This window comes from Falco cherrug, chromosome 19 (assembly GCF_023634085.1).
Source record: "Falco cherrug isolate bFalChe1 chromosome 19, bFalChe1.pri, whole genome shotgun sequence".
NCBI classification, from domain to species: Eukaryota; Metazoa; Chordata; class Aves; order Falconiformes; family Falconidae; genus Falco; species Falco cherrug.
In genome coordinates, this window is record NC_073715.1 from 205,215 (window position 1) to 226,649 (window position 21,435).

Genomic DNA, 21,435 nt, shown 5'->3' on the forward strand with positions numbered 1-21,435 from the left:
TGAGCCCTGCTCGCTCACGGAGATGCTGTTGGGCGAAGGGAGCAGCCATAAGCGGCTGCTGGTTCAGAGCGTCGTGAGTTGAATGCGTGCTGAAGTCTCTGACTGCACGTATATAACAGGATGCCAATTAAACTGTCTGAGCAGGAAACCTGCGGCGTTGGCCCTCAGCTGCACGCGGCAGCACAACCTGTTGATGACAGAAGGGCAGTCAGCAGGGAGCAAGTTTGTTTTAGTGCCTCTGCCCCAGGTGCTTCATGCTTAGAGCCCTGGGGGCTTGTTGGCAGGCTGGGAGGAGGTGTGCATCCCCCAGGCTGCCCTCAGCCACCCCACTTTCACTTGGCCAGTCAGGTGGGAGGTCCAAACCCGCCTACGATACCTGGGAACCAAGGACACCCAGCTCCAGAGTGCTGTTCCAGCATCCCTCCCTGCCATCCGGGCTCAGTCTGGGCTCCACGGCTCACAGTGTACCCAGGCCCATATGCAGAGGTGTGGGGGGCTGAGGCTCATCCCCACCCGCTCGGATGTTAGCACTGCCTTAGATCTGCAGCTCGCGCCGTGCTTTATAACCTATTTCTGTCAGCAGGAGAGAAGCAAGAGGAGAGCAGCTGCCACTTTTGAAGTGAACATGGTGTGCTGTGGCTGCTGGGGATTAAGGAGAGCTCATGGGTGGCTTTCCTGATAGATGCTGGGGTTTGGTAGCGAGAAAGCTTCATCTGGCACAGTGCACACATGCCTGCACCCAGGGAGACCCATGCCCGCCTGTTGACCCGCAGCAATGGATGCTTGTAGTTCCCTTCAGTCTGTACCTGGTGATCTAATGGCTGGTTTTAGGGTAGTCTCGCATGCGTCTGACACATCCCCATCAGGGACCGTCCCAGCCCTCTTGAAATTAACCCTGCTGTGTCTCTTCTCTCCTGCAGGCATGGGACATGGGGAAGGGGTTCAAGATCCCCCAGGTCAACCAGTCTGGGGTGCTGGTCCTGATCTTGACCCTGCTCTCCTCTGCGGGCCTCGCGGCGATGTGAAGGTACCTCCCCACTGATGGCCTCCCTGTTTTTTGGAAGATTTGCTCCATCCTGGCCCACCTCAAGATGTGTGTGGAGAGGGAGGCGGGAGGACAGGTTCTCTAGTAACTACAAATCTTTGGGGAAGGTGGTGCTTCCCCTCCTCACAAATCTCATGGATGATCAAGAGCTGCTTTACATTAGCCCGGGTGATGTGCTAACCTCTGAGTGGTGGGGGGGACAGGCTGGGCTGTCTCCTGCCATGCCAACATGCCCCAGCAGCCACAGAAAGCCAGGCACAAATTAACAGCCGATCCTGGCATGTTCAGTTGCTCGCAGAGAGCTGCCTGGCTTCTTCCAGGCAAACTCCAGGGCATTTCTTTTCTCTGCTCTGTCCCCAGGCTTGAGACAATGCTGAATCTGTGTCCCTGCAGGTCCGAGTGGGCTTGGGGATGGCTGGTTGTGTATGTGTAGGCCCAGCGCAGGACAAGCATCTCCATTGAGGCAGCCTGTGCCAGGGCAGGGAGAGCAGGCGGTGCTGCCAACGCTGGCACCCATGAGGGGAATGGGTGATTGGTGCCCTCCAAGTGCCACACTGGCCGCAGGACTCTGCACTTTCTGAGCCCAGCAGTAAGCAACCAGCTGGGGTGGGGTGCTCAGACCTGCAGAGGTTCAATCTCTACTCGTTATCCTTGAAGATGATGACAGTCAGCTTTGGGGCCCTGGAGCCCCTGCCAGTGAAAAACATCCGATTTTCCCGTTAGGCAGTTGCTCTGTCCCTGGGGCAATGGGAGGGACGTGGTTTTCTAGTCGCATGTTGCCACCAGCTCATTGCAGCACTTGCCACTTGTCCACCTTTGCAATAAAGCAGCCTTCATCCTTCACACTGAGCCACTGAGTTTGGCGTCTGTGCTCAATGCATCACCGAGGCGAGGTCGGCCAGGAAGGGGTGTTTTGCTCTGAGATCCAGGGAGCTGCCACTTCCCAGAGTATCCCAGCAATGGAAAAACAAACTGTTTCCAGCCTTTAGAGGCAGGTGTAGTGCCTGACCTTTGGAGCTAGCAGGTATGGGGTTGACTTCTCTGAAATGCTGCCAGCCTGGCAGAAAGGCATTTCCTACCTGGAGTGTGATTGGTTGTGCTGGTACAAACACCTGAGCGAGGTCCAGGAGTTTTTTGCTCCAATTGGCCAATTTTTTGCATTTGCCACTGGGAGCAAAGCTTTGCAAGAGGATGCTCCCCGTCAGGAGCTTTGTCCTGCATTTCTGTCCCAGCAAAGGTCTTGGCTCTGTTTCAGGAAAGATCCTCCTTCCCATTCATATCACCAACCAGCAAAATGTCGGCTTTATGGGGAACGTCTGCTCTCCTCATCAGGCTTTGATGGAGACCCGAAGTGACAGGAGGGGAGCCAGTCCAATTACATGCTCCAAGCTCCCTTGCACAGGCCAGGCTTGTTTCCATGCGACTGCTTTTACTTCCACCACCAATCTGAGCCCCATCCCTCCTGCTCGCTCAGCTCCTCTCCCTGCCTGCTGTACCTAGCAAATCTGCCACTCCTTTAATTAGCAGAAGGCATCACAACCCTGAGGGGACATGCAACCTCAGAGATGAGAAATCATGAAGGAGGAAAAACTGTCTGCTGTCAGCGTGGCAGAGGGAGACAACTTACTGCTGAATCCTGTTCGGTGCAGCCGCATGCCCCAGCAGGATTGAGCTGCTCCTGGGCGAAAAAAAATACGTTTTAGCTTTAAACCAATTACTTCCTACAGTTGCTAAAATGGCTTTTATTTAGAACCCACTTCTGCTTGCTAATGAGCTATTCTGTTGTGTGTGCCAGCTGCTAACGAAGTTAGACTTCACTGCGTCTCTTGGCTGCGCTTTGCAGACTTTACTGCTTATCTCTACGTGGCTCACCTTCTGTGAGCCAGCAGCATGGCCCTGTGGCTGGGGCAGATGGGGCGCGAAGCCAGGACTGCTGCTCTTCCCCTGATGACAGCGGTTAAGGAATGGATGAGACCAGCCCGTAGCGGTGGGCTTTCTGCTGCTCAGCGCGGGGGGAGGCCCGCTGAGCTGTGAGCAGCTCCAGGCCTGTGGCTGGTCCCACATTTCCAGCACGAGACTCTGCTAAACAGGGTGGGCTGAGATACAAGCCAGGGAGGGCACCGTGCCTGACACTGAAGCACCGCCCCGCCCGGACCTACCTGGGGCTCTGCCCTGATCTCCTGAAACCAAACACCGGGATTGATTTTTGTTTATTATTTTTTATTTTTAAGCCTGTATTTTTCCAGTTGCCATGAAAACACAAGCATGGGCCACAGGGTGCTGTCCCACTCTTGGCCTCACTCTGGGGTCTTTCACGTGTTCCCCTTCCTGACCCTTAGGGGTGAAAACCTGCAGTGCTTCCTCTGGGACCAGCTTCTCCCCATCCTGCAGGAGGTGATGCCCTGAGCCTGGGGGATCTGCCCCGCTCCCCCCCGGGCTCAGCAGAGCCCCCCTGTCGGCAGCGGAGCCCTGCGGTGGGGTGGCTTGCCGAGGACTAGCCTCCCTTGGAGCAGGGTGGATCAAGGCTGGGATTTTGGGCGAGCTGGCATCCCTGCATCAGAGGTCTGTCACAGCAAGCTGGTGGGAACACGGGGTTTGTCCCTCAGGCTTGGCCTGCTGGCAGCAAGGCTACCGCACAGCTTGGGGCTCCAGGGACATGTCCGTCTTCAGCCAGACCTCTGTGCAGCCGGGAGAGCGGTGCCGTGGCTCCTGCTCCAGGGCCAGACAGCTCCTGCGGTGTCCAAAGAGGCCCAGCAGGCTGGACGCCCAGCCTCCCTTGGGAGTGCTCCTTGGCGGTTCGCTTGCCTGACCGAGGCTCTTAGGGCTGCGCAAGGCAGAAGTGTGCTGTGCTCGTGGTGCAAAGAAGGGGACGGGGGGCAGTGGGGGAAGGGGGGCGAACGGACCGGGCAGAAATGCTGGATCAGGGCGGGGGGGGGTGGTGTGTCTGGAGCAGCCCCCTCTGCTGTGGAGGGGTTTGCTGCAGGGCTGGGCTTTGTGCTGGGCTCACCGCGGCACTTGGGGCTGGTCACCCTGGGGACGAGGCACCGTTGCTGCAGACCCTAGGGAAAAGCAGGGAGTGGAAAAGGGGTGTTGGGGCGTCCGGGAATCCCTCTGCATCAGGACGGCCCCTGTTCTGGGATGCTTTTCTCTGGGAGTGGCGGCTTGTGAGCTCCTCCTGCCGGCACAGCGGCGGTGGCCCCGGCACCTTCCCGCAGCAGGGGGACGAGCCCGGGTATGGGGGGAAGCGGGGGGGTCCCGTCCCGAGAACAAGGGCAAACGGCGGCCCAAGCACTGGACGCTGCCTCTTTGTACAAAACACCCCCGAAATCTGCACATGGCCGGTCCCCAGCCCTGGAAACCCTCTCCCAGCGTTTGCTTCCTGCAGCGCAGGGACCACCGTGACTTGCTTGTGACAGACCCCACTGGGGGTGGGCATGGGAGCCCCAGTGGGCACCATGCCAGTCCCCCGGGAAGGGGCACCTACCTGCTCCCGTGATCTCCGTCCCGATGCTGCTGCGGCGCAGTCAGGGCCGTGGGTCCTGGAGCTGCTGTAGCCGAGTGGGAGGTCAGGTCAGCCTGGCCGGGGAGGCCTCGGTGGCACGTCCCAGGTGCCCACGATGTGCCCCACGGGGAGGCCTGGGAGGAAGAGGAGGGGCAGAGTGGGCCCTGGTGAGGGTGTTGGGGCCTCCAGGGAGCCCCCACTGCTACCCCCGTAGCACCTCTCCACCTGAGAGCGGGGCACGGGGGGGAGCAGGTGCCCCTGGTCATCGGTGACAGCGCGGAGCCCTCCCACAGCAAGGGCGGCTGGGGAGGGTGGGGTGGGTGTATGGCCGGGTGTCCTGGGGAGGGGTCTAGGCCACAGCTGAGGGGGGTCCCAGGGGGTGACGGAGGTGCAGGCTGGGGTTGGGGGGGTCCCAGGGGTCCCGGGTGGTTGGGGCCAGGGCTGAGGGGTGGTCGCAGGGGGTCTCAGGCGTGCAGGCTGGAGTTGGGGGGGGGTCCCGGTGGCCCAAGCCAGGGCTGAGGGGGGTCCCTGGTGGTCGGGGCTGGGGCTGAGCGGGGTCCCAGGGGGTCCCGGAGGTGCAGGCTGGGGTTGGAGGGGTCCCAGGGGCCGGGCCCGGGGCGGGCAGCCCGGGGGTCTCCGCCGGCTGGGCTGGGCCGGGCCCGCCACGCTTCCGCAGGGGGAGGGGCCGCCGCGGGCCGCGCGCGCCGTCTCATGGCAACCCCAACTCGTGACCTGGGGCCGCGCGCGCCCCCTGGCGGCCGCGACGGGCGCTGCCGGGGCCCGGGCCCGGGGGCGGGACCCGTGACGTCACGGCACCTGCCCTGCGGCGGGTGCCGGTGCCGGTGCCGGTGCCGGTGCACGGCGGGCGGGAGGGGCCCGGGCTGGGGCCGGAGGGGCGGCGGGGCCAGGGCAGGGGCCGGTCAGGGGGCTCAGGCCGCGCCGGCTCTGGCCGAGGTGGGGCTGGGGTCGGGCTTAGGGGTCAAGGTCAGAGACGGGGGTTGGAGCTGTGGCGGGCCAGGACTGCCGGCGGGGCAGAGGACCAGGCTCGGCCAGGGCAGCCCCCCGCCCACGGGCCCTCCCCCACTAGCAGCTCTGGGGCAGGTGTGGGGCTCGAGTCAGCGGTAGCGATGGGGGCGAGCACCCGCGGGAGGGTTACCATGGGGGTCAGAACTGACGCGAGGCTTGGGGTCATCGCTAGGTAAGGTGAGGGTTAGTGTGGGGTGTCGGGGTCACTGTGGAGGTCGCGGCAGCCTCTGGGTGAGTCAGGCTGGGGTCAGGTTCAGGCTTATGGGCTGCACTGGCACAGGGTCAGGGTTAAGGCTGGGGTGCAGGCACCCTGGTATGGGCACCTGTGCTGTTTGGGACCACCCTCGCCCCCTGCTCGAAGCTCTGACCCCCACCTGCTGGGGGGGGCCGGGGGCTGCGGCAGCTGCATCCTGGCTCCTGCCAGACCTGCCAGCAGCCATGGCTCCCCAGCATGTACCAGCTTGTCCGGCATGGGGCACTCGTGGCCACGTGGCAGCGTGCCCTGGCAGCAGCCCCAGAAAGCACCCATGGGTGCTGCGGGGTTGTGTCAGCAGCATCCGCACAGGGACACCAGGATAGGTACTGCTGGGAACGTGCCAGGTGCCACCACTGTGGCGTTACAGGACCCATCCCGGGATGAGCTTCCCTCCGTCACGCCGGTGAATCGGTGCTGACGATTCCCTCGGACCTTCCCAAACACGATGCTGGTGCCAGCAGCTGCCTCCTCCCCGGGCTGCCCAGCTGGGGATGGGTGAGACATGACAGGACAGCACTGTATTCACTTTAATTTATTTCTTTTCGTTTTTTCTTGTTCCAAACTGCAAATCCTGGTGCCAATGGCATCTCATCTCGAATAACACCCAATTGCTGAAGCCAATGTGGGGGCGCTGGCAGCGCCGGGCCAGAGGCAGGAGGCTGCTGGGCAGCCAGTTTGGGCGATTCGGGGCTGCCGCGTCCCTGCTTGACACCGAGGGGACGGGCTGGAGAGAAATAAATATTGCTGCGCTAGCAAGGGATGCCTCCGGGAGCAGGGCTGGGAGCTGCCCTGAAAGCCGGGCTGTGGCTGGTGGGGGTGGGGGACACATACAAAAAAAGGGGCCAAAAAAAAAAAAGAAAACCAACAAGACTGATGAACCCAAACGAAGTTTGCTTGAAGCCGGGGCTGTTTCAGGGGGGAGGAGAGAGCTGGATTCCTGACTTCAATTTGCACGGCGAGCCCTGGCGGCACAGCCCTGCGCCGCTTGGTGCCGGACCCCGGCGGTGCTGCTGGCTCTGGGCTGGTGGTCGCTCCCCCAGTGGAGCCGAATCGGGGGTGGACACGGGGCCGGTGTGGGGGTTACAATGCTGGGCAGGTGACTTGGTGCCGCATGCCTTCATTGCACATGAGAGCGGCCGCCCGCTCATCACCGTCGCTGTGCTGGCACTGCATGTAGCTGATGCCATGGGGCGAGTAGCTGTGGTGAGTGCAGACGTTGCAGGCGCGGGTCATGGTGCCACCTGTGCTGCTCCTGCAGGCAGAGGGGAACCCCAGCAGCTCCCATCAGTGCTCAGCAGTGCCTGGTGGCACCCCTCGGTGCTCATGGATGCTCAGCAGTGCCCCATTGTCACCCTGCTGGTTTCTATCACTGCCATCCAGTGCCTGGTGGCACTCACCAGCATCTGTTGGTGCCCATCAGCTCCCTATGGCACCCATCAGTACCTGATGGCACCTACCAGTGCTCACTGGGTCCATGAGTACCTTGCAGTTCCTAGTGGTACCTATCAGCACCCAGTGCCGCCCATTGGTGCCCATCCGTGCCTGTTAGTTCCCAGCATTTTCTGGTGGTACCCATAGGTGACCCGCAGTGGCCATTAGCGCCAGCAGTGCCCACAGGTGCCCATAGGTCCCCAGTAATGCCCAGTGATGCCCATCAGTGGCCCATGGCACCCACCAGTGCCCACTGGCCCTGTGTCCATCCTGTGCCCCTCACCTGCAGTCACTGCAGGTCCGCTGGCACTCCTTCCGACGGTAGCGGCAGATCAGCGCCCAGATGAGGAGCCCAAGCAGGCTGAGGAGCAGGAGGGAACCCAGGATGGAGCCCACGATGATGCCTGCCTGCCTTCCTCCTGCCGCGGGAGCACAGCCTGTCACTGCCGGCTTCCCTGCCGGCTGCCCACTGGTCACCATGCCCCTGGTGGCACCCTGGCATGCAAAGCCAGTCCCCAGTGGCACCCTGGCACGCAGAGCCAGCCCCTGCCTGTGCAGACCCCCTCAGCTGTGGCACTTACTTGGTGAAGGGCTGAGGTTGAGCTGGCACACAGAGTAGCCCACACGGTTGGTGACGCGGCACTGGTAGATGCCGGCATGCACCTCCGACAGGCTGCGGATTAACAGGTCGCCAGGAGCTCGTCCTGCAGCATGGAGAGACAGCCCGGTCAGCCCAACCCTATCGGCACCCGCACTCTGGACACGGGTGCACAGCGACATGGGTGCGTACAGACATGGACACCCACCAACACATGCACTCACACCTCACCCAGGAGCATCCCCCACACCCAGCAGAGCCCCCCCCCCCAGGTAAGCACCAGCACCCACCTTGGATGGTGCCTGAGGGCAGGCGTCCCCCGCCGTAGCCATCAGCCAGCTTGGCCCACTGGTAGGCAAGCGGGGAGGTGCCCCCCCGGCTGTAGCACCGCAGCAGGATGCTGCTCCCTTCTATCAGCTCCCCCTCGGTCCAGCACTGTGGGGTGACTGGCTTCTCTGCAGGGAGAGGGACATCTTCACTGCTAGGGCCACTGGGGGGGTCACCTGGGGTGCCCAGAAGGGGGCACATGGGAGCAGGGTGGGTGGGTGGCGGGGGGGGACTCACCTTGCACAGTGACGATGACCTCGTGCACAGCCACGGTGTTTTTCTTCACCCGGCACTGGTAGGTGCCAGTGTCGGAGACCTGCAGGTCAGCCAGGCGGATGGAGGCGTCGTACTGGCTGGGGTCATTTTGCACAAAAGCCACCCGGTCCTGGAGCCCCGAGCCACTGCCGTAGTTGACGTGGTGGTCCTGGTAGGACAGGAACTGGGGGGGGCAAGCAGAGAGACTGGGCAGGGCTGGTCCGGGCGGGGGGACCCGGGGCTGTCAGCTTGGGAGGGAAATGCACCGCCCGGCACCCGCCTCTGCCTGTTCCTTCCCTGCCCTACCAGACCCTGCTTAGTCCTTCCCTGACCCGCCTGGTCCTTCCCAGCCCAGCACGCCCAGACCCTGCTGGCTCTGCCTGCCCTGCCCAGACCTTCCCCTCCCCTGCCAGACTTTGCCTGTCCTGCCTGCTCTGCTGGGCTTTGGTCCTTCCAAACCCTGGCTGCTCTGCCAGCTCCTTCCTTGCCCTGCCAGACCTTGCCTGTCCTGCCTGCTCAGCTGGGCTCCATCTGGTCCATCCCAGCCATGCCTGCCCTGCCTGCATGGTGGGACAGCAGTTGCTGGGGCAAGTGACACTCACCACATTCTCGGGGCCAGTCCGCTCGGGTGTGATCTGGATCCACTCGATGCCCACACCCTGGGGACCGTTGTCTTCAGGCTCGAGGACATAGGGGCAGCCCAGTTTCACTGAGTCGCCCTTGGCCAGGTACAGCACCTCCCGGCCCTTGCTGTTGATCCTGACGGCCAGGAGCAGAGCTGGGGAGAGAACAGCACCCATTGCACCAGCTAGGGAGCACACAGGCACCCCAAACCTGTGCCCCAGTGCACCCTGACCCCACACCTGACAGCACCCAGCCTGTGGGGAGCAGGAATAGGGCAGGGACCTGTCTGTCAGGATCAGGCACCCACAGGGGCTGGGCATCCTGGTGGGCTTGAGCACCCATCAGGGCTGGCACCGTCTGGGTCCTGTGAAGCTGTGTTGGGGACAAAGGGACATGGCAGGGTCAATGCCACCTGCCTGGCTCTGGCCAACAGGGGTGGGTGTTGGGGCAGGAGCAGTCCTGGCTGCAGGTGCTCTGCTGACCATGGGGTGCATCCAGCACCCTGGGGTGCCCCGTGGCTGGGCAGGGACTCCCTCCATCCTCGGTGACATTGCTGCAGGAGTGGGTCCAAGTGCAGGGATCCATCAACGCCTACCTGGCATGAGACCCAGGAGCAGGAGCAGGCTGGCGCCGTGCCCTGCCATGACGCTGCAGCCGTGCCGTGCCAGTGAGGAGGAGCGGGAGCGGAGGCTCCGAGGCGACAAGGCAGCCAGCCCGTGCGGGGCTGCTTTTACATGCTGGGCTGGGGCGCTCCTCCCTGTGGGGTGGATGCCTTTGGGATGACTGAGTGGCTCCAAGCTGTGCGTGAGTGATGCCGCCCTGCTCCACTCCCTACCCGGTAATTAAGCATCGCCATGGTATGGGCTACCATCGAGCCAGACCCAGGCTGGGGGCCACTGCAGGCAGTGCAGGCAGGGAGCACCAGCACACCCAGGGGCATCTGGAGCAGCGATCCAGGGGGCCGTGGACACCACAGCACCCAGTGGCTGGTACGCTAGTGTGGGTACTGATGGGATGAGTGTGCCTGGTGGGACTCTGCAGTCCTGGGTGCCTGGGACTCTGCGGGAGCAGCCCAAGCATGGCTGAGCACCACAGCTACATGGAAGTGCCAGCTTCGCCCCATGCAGGTCCCAAAAAGATTTTGGTCTTGGAGCAGGACTTGGGGCATTTGGAAGAGCTTAAAGGTGTGGTTTGACCATGAGCTTAAGCTCTTGCAGATCCCTCCTCTGGTCCTGCCCCCTCAGCAAACGAGCATGTGGGAACTGCAGCACCCACCAAGCCTGTGCCGGTGGCACTGCTGAAATGCAGTGCAGAGACCTGGCTGGTGCTCCAGGCCATGGCACACTGCACAGGGACACTGTGGCATGGCAACAAGAGGGGCAGCACATCCTGGACCACGCTCAGCACAGCGCAGGGGACAAGCAGTGTGGCTGGAGGAGCCTGGGACAGACAAAGGGGAGGAACAGAGTGGCTGAAACCGGCTGGAATCTGAGGGCAAGAGTTGGGGACAGGGATGCTCAGCAGGGATGCAGGAGTTTGGGATGGGGATGTTTAGCTGTGGGTGCTGGGTGCCACACCGGGGATGCTCAGCTGGTAGACAGCCCTAGCTATGGGCACTCTTCATGCCTGCATCCATTGGAGGGGGTGAGCCCCCACACCGGGCTGCTCTGGTGCTGTGGGCCAGGTCAGGGCCCATGTCCAGCTCACCTGTGCCCTGCCCTGCAGCACTGCTTGGCCATGCTAGTGCTTTCCACACCTTTCCACACCACGACTGCCCCAGCCGGCTGGGCAACACCACCCAGCCGGTCCCAAACAGTACCCGGGGCCAAGAGCTGCTCCATTTACTGGCCCCAAGCTGAGCTCACTGCTGCCAGTTAACCCTTACTGGCCCTGTGCTGGGAACTGGGGCCGAGTCTGGCACGTGTTTTGCCGCGTCTGTGATTTCAGGGCCCCCTGTGCACGGTCTGGCCCCAGGGCAGCACCGAGGCGTTGAGGGATGCCGCCTGCCGGGGCTGCTCCCGCGTGGCAGGGTCTGTTCCTGCCATGACGGGGCTGTGGCTCACTGTGGCTCGGGGCTCCTTCCTGGCGTGGTGCTGGCTCCCCAGCCTGACTCCTGCATTCCTTGGTGCAAGGAGGTCTAACTCATGCACAAAGGGTGGGGAAGCCACTCCACCCTGGCTGGTGGCCCACCGGTGGTCACAGCGCCCTGCAGCTGGTGTGGTGGCTTTGAAACCCTCCAGGCTGAGCCTGGCCTAGAACAAGGCTGTGGCTGCCTGGCCAAGGTGGTGACCGAGAGCAGCACGGCCGGCGCGTGGCCGCTGGGGACTGGGGATGGACAGCCCAGCCTAGCAGAGAGCACTGCACATGCTTTGTGGGCCAGGCACCAGTGCCGAGGCCCCAGGGGCCCCGGAGAGCTTGGCAGCCCTGGGGGCTTCCTCAGGGTTGGGGTCAGGTCTGAGGTGGCAGATGCAGGCAGAGCCGGTGACACGATTCAGCCCCTGCCCCAGAAGGGACAGCGCAGCCCCACAGCACCTGGCTCCATCACACCACGGGGACGAGGACAAGGAAGGGATAACAAAAGGCTATGGCATTTTTTCCTCGCTATTTACCCAACCCAAGAGACTCAGTGTTCACAGCAGAGTCCTCCGAGCTGTCCCCCTGCCCTGGGCAGTCTCACCTTTGCCAGCTCTCCTTATTTTTCAGCTGCTCTGACAATTAATCAGAGCCACTCCTACAGGATCCCAGCCCTCTGAAACTGCCAGTCTCTATCCAAATGGATTTTAAATGTTTGCATCATGCTTCGGTCTCTTTGCTTTGCCCCTGAAGAAGGCCACTGCCGCAGGGCCTGGAGGTGACACCTCGGTGAGAAGGTGGCACTGCCACGGCTGATGCAGCTGTGGGCAGCCAGGGCTGTGCGTGTAGAAAAGAGCTTGCCTGGCTCATGGGGACCCCACCTGAGCCACCCCGCGCAGGCTGAGAGCACCCCTGCCGGTTCGGTGATACCAAGCTGCACTGAGGCCTGGGGATGCTCCTGGCCCCTCTAAGGACATGGGCCACCTCTGACAGCTTTCTGCCAGTGGATGTGGGGAGGTGGGCAAGGGGCAACCTCCATCCCAGGAGTGGACAGTGAGCCTTTGGGCTACTCCACTCCCAAGGGCAGCTCCTGGCCCGCAAACCTGAGACGAGAGAAGGTCGAAAGATACCATCTGCTCCACAAACATCTTTGTTCCTCTGTAGAAAATTTAGCCTTAGAAAATGGGAACCCCTAAGTTGCTGGGGAACATGAGCTCTGCTCCTTGTGGGACTGAGCCTGGCCAGGGGCTGCGCTTGCTCGGCTCAGGGCCCTTCGCTCCACCTGGGCGCAGTACTTCTCAGGGATGCCAGAGGCTCTGTGGAGGAAAAAAAATCATCAGGCACCCTGTGCTACACCGGAGCCAAGCTTTAGGACTGTGGCCCCGGAGTGGATCTTGTTTGATGAGGATGCAAAGGAACCTGTGAGGTGGGAAGTCAGGAAGGACTTTGGGACATGCAGTGAACCAGGGAAGTAAATGGCTGCTGGCAGCACATCACCTGAGCTCCCGCATCTTCTGCTGCTTGAACTGGGTGATACGCTGGCTGCGCTGGTGGGCCTCCTCCTCAAGCCGCTGGCACTCCTCAAAGGCAGCCACCCGCTCCTGTGCCAGCTGCTGCTGACGCTCCCGCATCTGGCGCTGGATATCACTAGCATAGGCAAGCTGCAGACCTGCCCTCCGTGCTTCCTCTGCCTTCTCCTTCTCCATCTGCTCCTTCTGGGCCCTGCAAGAGAGCTCAGGGCAGATGAAAGGCCCCACTCCAGCCCTGGCACGTGCCAATACCTGCCTGCAGGGCCTTGGCCAGCACCAGACCCACCGGCTGCGCTGACTTGTTGCTGGGAGCCCCCACGGCAGCCCCCCTACCGCCATGTCACCCATCCTTTGGCCCTATTTTGCAAGGCAGGGCCCAGCCGTCTCGCCAGCGAGCTCCTAGCACCATCCTCCTCACCTGAGGAACTTCTCAAACTCGTGGCGGTCCCGCTGCACGTGCATGGCCATGCTGTGCTCCCGCTGGGCAATCTGCTCCAGGCGGCTCTGCTTCAGCATCTGGTTCATCTCAGCCCTTCTCTGTGCCACCTCCTTCTCCTTGCGCCGCCACTCTCGCTCAGCAGCCTCTTGGCTGCGCTTGGCCCTCAGTGCGTCCTGCCAAAGGGGGACAGTGGTGACCCGGAGGGGTTGTGGAGGATTTAACCTCAGGGGGAGCTATGGGAGCACTTGACTGGGGTTTTGCCTCTCTCCCCTTGCCATGGCCAGCATTGCTTTAGAACCTCACCTAGCTCCAGGTGCTGGTCCAGACCTGCAACACCCCAGTAGACCTATCACATCCAGGGGAGCTTCCACTTTGCTGGGGCGGTGGCAAGTGAGCCAGCATGGGAGCACGTGGCATGTCAACAAGCCGCTCACCTGCTCTGCCTGATGGTCCCGGGCCCTCTCGTGCATGGCTCTCAATTGTGCCATCTCCTTCTCCTTCTCCCAACGGATCCTCTCCTGCTCAGCTTCAACCTCAGCCTCACGCTCCTGCAATGGACAGAGCCTTGTGGCTGCTCCCTGTGGCACCTCTGCTGCCTGATGAACCTATGCCAGTGCCACATGCACTCAATCCCATTACCATTTTCTGCCTCTGGTACTCGAGCACCCGCTTGTCTGCCATCCTCTCCAGCTCCCGCTGCTCCTCCTTGCATCTCTGGTTCTCATCGTTGATGCGTTTAATCTCAGCCTGGATCTTCTTCTGTTGCTCCTGTCTTCGCTCCAAGTCCTGAAAGAGGGTCAGAGGGTGACAGGGTAAAGCGCTGCAGCACAAAGCTCTCCCGCTGCTCCTCCCCATGTGCCTTTCTGAGGGCCCAGAAGCACGCTTGGGGCAAGGGAAGGCTCAGCAGCTCAGGTCACTTTCTGAGGATGGCTTAGCTTCTGCCCCAGAGCTTTAATTCTGCCAGGTGTTGTCTCCACACACCAAGCCTGACTTAGCCAGCACTGGGTCGCCCTTCCGACAACGTGAAAACCTAACTCCAGTCTCCCCTGCTCCCTGGCACCTCGCTGGTCGCACCTGCAGGTCCTCCGTCTTCAGCTTCTCCAGGTACTCCAGCAGCTGCTGTGCCTCCTGCTCCCGTTGCTTGGCTCTCAGAGCCCGCTCCTCTGCATTCTGCTCCATCTGTTTCACAAGCTCCTGCCTCCCTCTGGAAAGAAGAAAGCAGAAGGGTTCCCTCTGGCTCTGTCACACTCCCAGAAGCAGAAATGCTGGCACAGACATCAGGTGGTGTGTCTGCTGCCTCATGCTGCCCAGTCCATCCGCAGTGACCGGGAGCTGCGGAGTGAAGCCAGCAGCCGGAGGATACCCTAGCTTTGGCACAAGGCCTGGGAAGGGGACAGATGCCTCTGCAGGGAAGAGGGGCCCTTCTGCAAACCTGATCAGCTCCTGCTTCCTCTTGCGCTCCAGTTCCTCCTGCATCTCATCAGCCTTTTTCCTCTCCACCTCCATCATCTTGGCCAGGCGCTTGTCTTCTTCCTCCAGCTCTTTTGTGATGAGCTGCTTCTCGAGGATCTGCGTGTCACGGATCATGTGGCACTTGGCACCAAGGATCAGCTGTGGGGACAGCAGGTCTCCCTGGTCTCTGAGCCAGAGCTGGCAGCAGCAGCAGGGACAGACACACAGATGAGGAGGGGGGAAAGGGGAGAAGAGGAAGACCCTGGGTAGCAGCAAGTGGAGCGGGGTTTAGGTCTAGAGTAGCTAGGTGAAGTTCACGGGGGCTCTCAGCAGTCTGTCCACACAGGCAGCTCAGGCAGGTCTTGATGCAGGCAGGAGGCCCTGTGGGGCTGGGTGATGTATGGGAGCCTCTGGTCCTACCTCATTGAACTCCTTGATCTCATCTTCCTGCTCCATGCGCATCCTGCTTGCCCGCTGCAGCAGGTGCTGGGCCCGCTCCCGTGCTGCTTCCTCCAGCTCACTCGGCTTCCCTGTCTGCTGCTGCAGGATGGCCTTCTGCTTCGCCGCACTTTTGCGTGCGCTCACCGCCTCCTGAAGGGACAGGTAGGGCTGCTGAAAGCCAGACACCCTCCTGGGGCAGCCCTGCAAGGCTGAGCCTGCCCGAGGGTGCTGTGGGGCTGTCTGACTCACGAGGGGCACACTCCAGCACTGCCAGGGTCACCATGGGCTGGGGGAACAATCAGTGTGGGACTGCTGGATGCAACCAGCGTGGGATTTCTTCCCCATCCACAGACCAGTCAAACCCAAGGGAACCTGCACGGCCATTCCTGGGCTGTGGATCAGTGGAGACCCAAGAAGCGCAGCCATGCTGCCTCCCCTGCACGCTGCCCTGGCGGCAATGGGCACACCAAAATGAGGGCAAAGAAGGGATGAAGGTGGTGGCCCCTGAGCAGAGCTCCAGGGACAGCCCCAGCTGTCGCATCTCTGACCTACAAAGTTGGCTCTACCTGGATGCATCCACCTCCACCCACAGCCTGAGACCTGTCGGCAAGCAGGGAAAGAAGGAGCAGGAGGGGAAATGCCTACGAGAACGGCTTCCTTCTCCGCTTTGAGGGCTGCCAGCTTGGCCTCACGCTGCTCCGTGGTCAGGACTCGAGCTGCTGCTTTAATGCGCTGGAAATCCTCCTGACCGATAATAAGGGATGCTACTGGCTTCTCTGCAGGGATGCTGTTGGTATGGGGAAGAGGGCACAGAGAGAAAGCAGTCAGTGGCATGGAGTCTCCAACAGCTCCCTCCATTCCCTGCCCTCCCTGGGCTGCCCACACTGGGGGCAGCAGGAGCGGCTCCACAACCAGGAGTCACCTGAGAGCAATGCAGGAAGCACCTGAGCTGTGGGGACCTGACTCTCCTGGACAGAGGGGAGGAAGAAACAGAAAGTGCAGTGAAAGTGGCATTGTGCTGTGATGCAGGGGGAGAGGATCTTCAGCAGGGTAGCCAGGGACCTCCCAGGAAAACCCCAAAATATTCAGCATGGCCCTGGTCAGCCCCAATAAAAAATGCTGAAAGTATTTCAGTCCGACTCGGCCTTCCCAGCACTCATTTGGGGAAAATTCTGACCACTGCCCTCACTCCTTTTCCAGCGGGACATGATTCTCATCCCTGGCCCCCCAGACTGACTATCGCTGCTCTTGCTTGTCCAGACAAAATGTTCTGTCTGGACAGATTTTGGGGAGCAGGAGCTGCCTTTTCACTCTGTTTAATGACACTCAACTTGCTTAGGCTCCAGATCTGCACAGCACAGCTTGACTTTGGCTCTGCTGCCCCAGGAATCCACCCGGCACGAGACAATGAAACACCACACTGCCCCAAACATGGAGCACCGTCTCCCCTCCCAGCACTGGCAGGTGTCCCTCCAGCCATCACCCTGGCTTTGTGGACACTGCAGAGCCACAAACTCTGCCCGTGACTCATGCTGTGGTTTAGAGGAAATCACCAAAGCTCTTGGTGCCCCCATTTCCCCACTTGTAAAAATGTGGATAATAATACAGGGCTGTTTTCCAGAGGAGTTGTAAGGAGTTAATTACTCTTTGTATTACTCAGATACCATGGTGACGCGTGTGGTGTAGGAGCGTATATTAACAAAATACATAGAGCACTTTGAAGATGTTCAGGGCTAAGAATTTACTCATTACTATTGTGTGTCACCTTTCATCCACCCTTGTGAATATGAACAGATACCTGCATAATGATCGTTCAAGAGCTGCATCACAGCATCGGATTCCAGGACGCTTTAAAGAATGGTTAATGGTCACAACGGCACTAGTAAATGTAATGATACAGTGGCCACTGCTTTAGTCGCCCCAGTGTTTGGGTGACCAGCCTGGGATGTCTAGGGCCTGATTTTCAGGAATTAAACCGGCATGAATGGTTTCCATCAGCTTCAGCTGGAGCTGCAGCCACGCGACACATCTGCAAATTGGCCCTCAGCTTCAGCAGCAGGGGCAAATAAGAACATGAACATATAAAACCAGGTACCAGCGTCAAAAGCCTGAACCAGTGCCGCTGTGCCATTTCACTCTCCACAAAACCCAAACTCAAGCCATCCGCAGGGCGGGTGTCACGTTTTACGGGGTGTAAGAGCATTACACAGAGGTTGAAAACAGGAAGCAAAGATGAATCTTGCACCAAACGACAACTACAAGGAAAATTTAGGGAGGTTAAAATGAAGCTAAATTGGAGCTGGCCAGGATAATGGCCCTATTGTCTATGTGCTGGAGGCTTTTAATGAAGTGTAGTAATTAGGGCCAGAGTTCTTGCAGTTCAGTCTTGTTTATAAAACTTCCCTGTAGAGAAACACACAGCTGCCACTGTGCAGGGGCTGTGGGTGATGCTCCACTACCTTTCTCACACGGGGCTTTTGGGTAACAGGGCACAGGAGGCAGCATCTGATATGTGACGGAGGCAGGTGCCACCCTGTGGGGCTGTTCAGCCCAGAAGGAGCTTTTCTGTCTTCTGAGAAGGTTTTATTTTGCTAATTACTGGTTCTTACAATGATTCAGTGCCTCTTGTCAAATGCCTAGTGCTTGCTGGCTTCATTGCTGCCCAAGCCAGGCATATCAGAGCACTGCTGCCCGTCCCTCCTCCTCTAAGATGTCCTGGCTAGTGGCAGGACAAGCTCTGTGCACTGGGATGGTGCTGTGGCAGACACACAGGACCCCAAAATCTCTTCAGAGCTGCTACTCAGGCACAGACTTACATGAGGTCACGGATTAAGTCCTTGGTGATGAGACGGGTGGTCTCAGGCTTGTGCCCACCAGTGGGTGACACTTTTGGGGCAGTCTGCACATCCTGAAGGATCACAACAGGGCTGCTGAAGCACGGCTGCTGCAGGCTCTACAAGAAAGGATGGCGTTTACTCTGGCTTTCCTGCCACCAGCCCATGCCTGGCTCTCTGCCCCCGGCTCCTAGACACAGAAGTGCTCTGGCACGAGAGGCCGCAGGTTCCCCTGAGCTCTGACAAAGCCTCTCACACCACCAAGACCACTGACATCAGGGCATGGGAAGGGTTTTTCCCTGGCAGCCCCAGTTCTGAAGGCCTGATGAGGACAGCAGGAAAACCAAAAATACCCCTGCAGCACTGGTTTTACTATAAAAATCTGGGTGTTAGTCTCTCACCCGGATGTGAAGCAAACATGAGCTGCCAGCTGCTTGCTCAGGGCGAGACTTCACAAATGCTCAAGCATCACCTCAGCTACCTTGAGCTGATGGCAGCTGGCCCCTGCCCCACTCCTCACCATGGCCACTGGCACCTCTGTCCTGCTGAGCCCCACGGACTCAGGAAAAACTGGGTGGAAACCAACACAGGCTGATCCAAACTCAGTGGGAGCTGGGAGGGGGGTCCTGGGGAAGGAGAAGCAGGGGCAGCTTGAGGGCTGGCCTTGCAGGACGATCAACCCACAGACAGCACTGGGCAAAAACCAGTCCTCCCAGTACAGCCTGAACTGGTTCGGGTCCCTTTGCCTGAGCCGTGGCTGCCACCTAGTGAAGTGTCACCTAGCTGTGGGGTGACTTGGGACGCTCTGCATCCCCCAGGCAGGGTGGGCACTGGCTGCCCCCAGAGGGGTGGGAGCAGGTGAGGGGTGTCCCAAACACGCATGGTGCCCCCTCCACCACCCCCCACCCCCACCCCCCGCCTCTGATCAGGCCACAGAGTCTTTGATAACAGGGGCGGGCATCCTGTCCACCCCAGGGTGAAGGTGGACAACCCGAAGCGTTTCGGAGCAACTCTGCAGAACAAACCTCCAGCAGCTGAGCAGGACAGTCCCCAGCCAGGAGATGGGAGCCCAGCAGGGCAGTTTGGCTTCCCAAGCCCAGGGGCGCTTCCCCGAGCCCAACCACAGTGTAGGCGTTCCCAGCGAAATCCTCACCCGGGTCGGGGAACCACAAGAGCTAATCTAAGGTACACACAGATGTGTGGTTTCCCTTGGACTTCTATTTACTAGTTCAGCTTTAAAATCTTAAGCGACTGCTGAAACAGATCCTACAGCTGGCCAGGCACTGAGCAGCTCCCTGGGAACTTGCTGCAGGCAATATTTCCATTTCACAGGTCTGCATTATTTCTATTTTACAGGTCTGAGGGCCCTGAAGTACAGGGTCTCTCGCAGCCCAGCATGGCAGATGCTGGAGCAGCTTCTGAATCACTGTGGGCCCAAAGCGTGAGCTGTTGAATTAAAAGCTTTAGCACTGAAACACCCAAGCAAACAAAGGTGATAGTGTTACTCACTGCAGCAAGGCCACACATCCCCAAAGCCAGGAGAACTCCTTGGACTAGACTTGGATTAGGCTCAGGGAATTCAATTAACACCCAGATGAGCGTCATGACATTTTTATCTAACTGCCTTGAAGGCCTCCAAGGAAATGGATCATAAACCTGCCCAGGGCTCCTTGGCTCGCAGGGCGTCCGAGGCACACGGACCCGGCAGTCCCAGGGCAGGCTGCTTGCTGGGAGTGCTCCCGACCGCCTGCCCCACGAGGCAAACCATCCGCACAGCCTCCAGTTGGGAGCGGAGGTAATCTTCGTTACACATTTCCTTCCTCTCCTCTGAAAAGCCAAAGGGATTTGGCAAGTCTCTTTGAACATATTTGTTTCAAGTGAACAGGCCCAGGAGAGGAAACGACAGCCACAAACGCCCCCTGCCACAGAGGAACAAGCCCCTTGAACACAGCGCGGCTCCCTCATGGCAGCCCCAGCAGAGACCCCCAGTGTTTCATCAGCCCAAGAGACAGTGAGCGTGAGATAGGCCAGAGTCCAGCGGTGTCTAACCTGGCCCGTATGTCATAACCTGTGTCAAAGACGACACGAAGGGTGGGGAGAGCCAACAGCTGGAGCCACGAACTCAGCCTGCCACAGGGAGAGCACCTGGGAGTCGATAAAGGAGGTGGAGGAAGCAGCAGCAGGGGAAAGACACACAAAACGTCACCCTTCCCTGGAAAATACCATCACCCGCCTCAGTGACAGTGGCTGTGGCTCTCCTGTGGGAGCTGGGGACAGCTGAGGGACGAGCATGGAGGAAGCGAGTCTTTTCCTTACAAGACCGGAGAGGAAAGAGCTGTTGCTCTCTGTTTATCCCCTCTCTCAGTGGCCAGGGCATCCAGCCAGAAGGTCAGAGACCTGCTGCAATTCTGCCTCGTCTCCAAGGGGACTGATTTCGTAGCTCACTGATGAAAGCCTAAATATGCTGGCAATGATCTCTCTGGAAGCTTCCAGCCCCTGCTCCAAGGGCTCTCTGTCCCACATGAAATAACCACTGTCTAATGCACAGACCCCGTAAGGCCGGCTCCTCTCCTTTACCAGGGCGTCTCACCTCCCAAGCTTCTTTTGTCTCACTAATTAACTAATTGCTCCGTGAAAAGTGGATGCCTGTGGCATCAAGGAGGACAGTTACGCACAGCCCCCGGTCTGGTGGCCCTGGCACGCTCCCAGGAGGCACGGGTGGGGGTGGCACGCTCCCAGAAGGAACCGCATGTTGGGAACCCGCAGTGGGGCGAGGAATTCAGGGCGCAGAGGTGGCAGGGCCCAGGCAGGGCTGGCCAAGGGTGTGACAGCATCCCTCACCCGGCAGGTATGGAAAACAGAACATGGAGGCAACGTGGTGGAGAAGCGCCTCCAGTGAGCAAGCCAGCATGAGCTGGGGGGCTGAGGCCCTGGGAGCCCCCTGCCTGGGGCGTGCCTGGGGAGCACCGGGCAGGGCCCCAGCGCCACGGTGCGCTGGGTGGGACAGAGCTGGCTCCGGCCTGGTGAGGTCCCGGGCACCCCGACCCCCTCCGTGGCCCTGCGCAGTGCAGGGGGTCGGGCAGCCGGCGGTGGCCCCACGGTATCCCGGCCGCCTTACCTGGCGCTCCCTGAGCAGCATCCCACCCGCCGCGGTGCTCCGGGCCGTCCCGTCCCGGCGGCGCGGCTGGCTGGGGGCCCGGCGGGGCAGGGGGGCCGGGCCCGGTGCACCGGAGCTGGCCGTGCTCACCATCCCGCTCCGCTCGTCAACCGCCGCTCGTCGCCATGGCAACCGCGCCCCCCCCCCCCCCCCCCGCGCTCCCCTGGAAACGGGGGCGGGGCGCTCCCGAGCGCGCGCAGGGGGCGGGGCCGAAGGCCGCGCTCGGCTGCGGAGGGGGCGCTCTATGGTGCGGGGCGCGTGCCCGGGCACGCCCCGCACGCACACCCGCGGCCTCATGCGCGTTCACGCCGGCCCCGCCCTTCCCCGCCGGCCCCGCCCCTCCCCGGGGCACGGCTGCCGCCATGCCGTGATGCAACGCAGGGGGGGTCCCCACCCCGGGGTGCCCCCTCGCCCAGAGGCCCTGTACCCTGGCGGGAGCCCCCGGC

At 60.8% G+C, this 21,435-nt stretch overlaps 4 protein-coding genes across 8 annotated transcripts in view; 1 reads left to right on the plus strand and 3 right to left on the minus strand.

Annotated features, from left to right (window-relative positions):
- The window catches only part of SDHC (succinate dehydrogenase complex subunit C), an 11,085-nt gene extending 9,191 nt beyond the window's left edge, over positions 1-1,894 (plus strand). Inside the window, exon 6 of the mRNA XM_055696509.1 lies at positions 921-1,894. Within this exon, the coding sequence (XP_055552484.1) occupies positions 921-1,025 (105 nt within the window). The 3' untranslated portion in view covers positions 1,026-1,894. The remainder of the gene's footprint in view (positions 1-920) is intronic.
- Positions 1-13,046, minus strand: part of MPZ (myelin protein zero) — a 25,989-nt gene extending 12,943 nt beyond the window's left edge. Inside the window, exon 1 of the mRNA XM_055696506.1 lies at positions 13,036-13,046. The gene's annotated coding sequence lies outside the window, so the exon portion shown is untranslated. The remainder of the gene's footprint in view (positions 1-13,035) is intronic.
- On the minus strand, positions 6,329-9,765 carry VSIG8 (V-set and immunoglobulin domain containing 8). 4 transcript variants are annotated; one of them, XM_055696505.1, is made up of 7 exons: positions 9,660-9,765; positions 9,043-9,218; positions 8,423-8,624; positions 8,149-8,313; positions 7,842-7,964; positions 7,544-7,679; positions 6,329-7,081 (listed from the first exon to the last, which is right to left on the minus strand). In XM_055696505.1, exons 1-7 carry the CDS (start codon positions 9,706-9,708, stop codon positions 6,910-6,912), a joined length of 1,023 nt encoding a protein of 340 aa, XP_055552480.1. In that variant the 5' UTR covers positions 9,709-9,765; the 3' UTR covers positions 6,329-6,909. The 4 variants fall into 4 exon arrangements, with proteins under 4 accessions (XP_055552480.1, XP_055552479.1, XP_055552476.1 ...); XM_055696504.1 differs by having other exon boundaries at positions 7,544-7,697; XM_055696501.1 differs by lacking the exon at positions 9,660-9,765 and having other exon boundaries at positions 7,544-7,697; positions 9,043-9,384.
- Positions 12,320-21,308, minus strand: CFAP45 (cilia and flagella associated protein 45). 2 transcript variants are annotated; one of them, XM_055696499.1, is made up of 11 exons: positions 20,951-21,308; positions 17,815-17,951; positions 15,644-15,785; positions 14,978-15,148; positions 14,538-14,716; positions 14,180-14,309; positions 13,745-13,891; positions 13,540-13,653; positions 13,085-13,278; positions 12,635-12,859; positions 12,320-12,453 (listed from the first exon to the last, which is right to left on the minus strand). In XM_055696499.1, exons 1-11 carry the CDS (start codon positions 21,284-21,286, stop codon positions 12,330-12,332), a joined length of 1,899 nt encoding a protein of 632 aa, XP_055552474.1. In that variant the 5' UTR covers positions 21,287-21,308; the 3' UTR covers positions 12,320-12,329. The 2 variants fall into 2 exon arrangements, with proteins under 2 accessions (XP_055552474.1, XP_055552475.1); XM_055696500.1 differs by lacking the exon at positions 20,951-21,308 and adding an exon at positions 20,056-20,921.
- Positions 21,309-21,435: the final 127 nt, after the last annotated feature.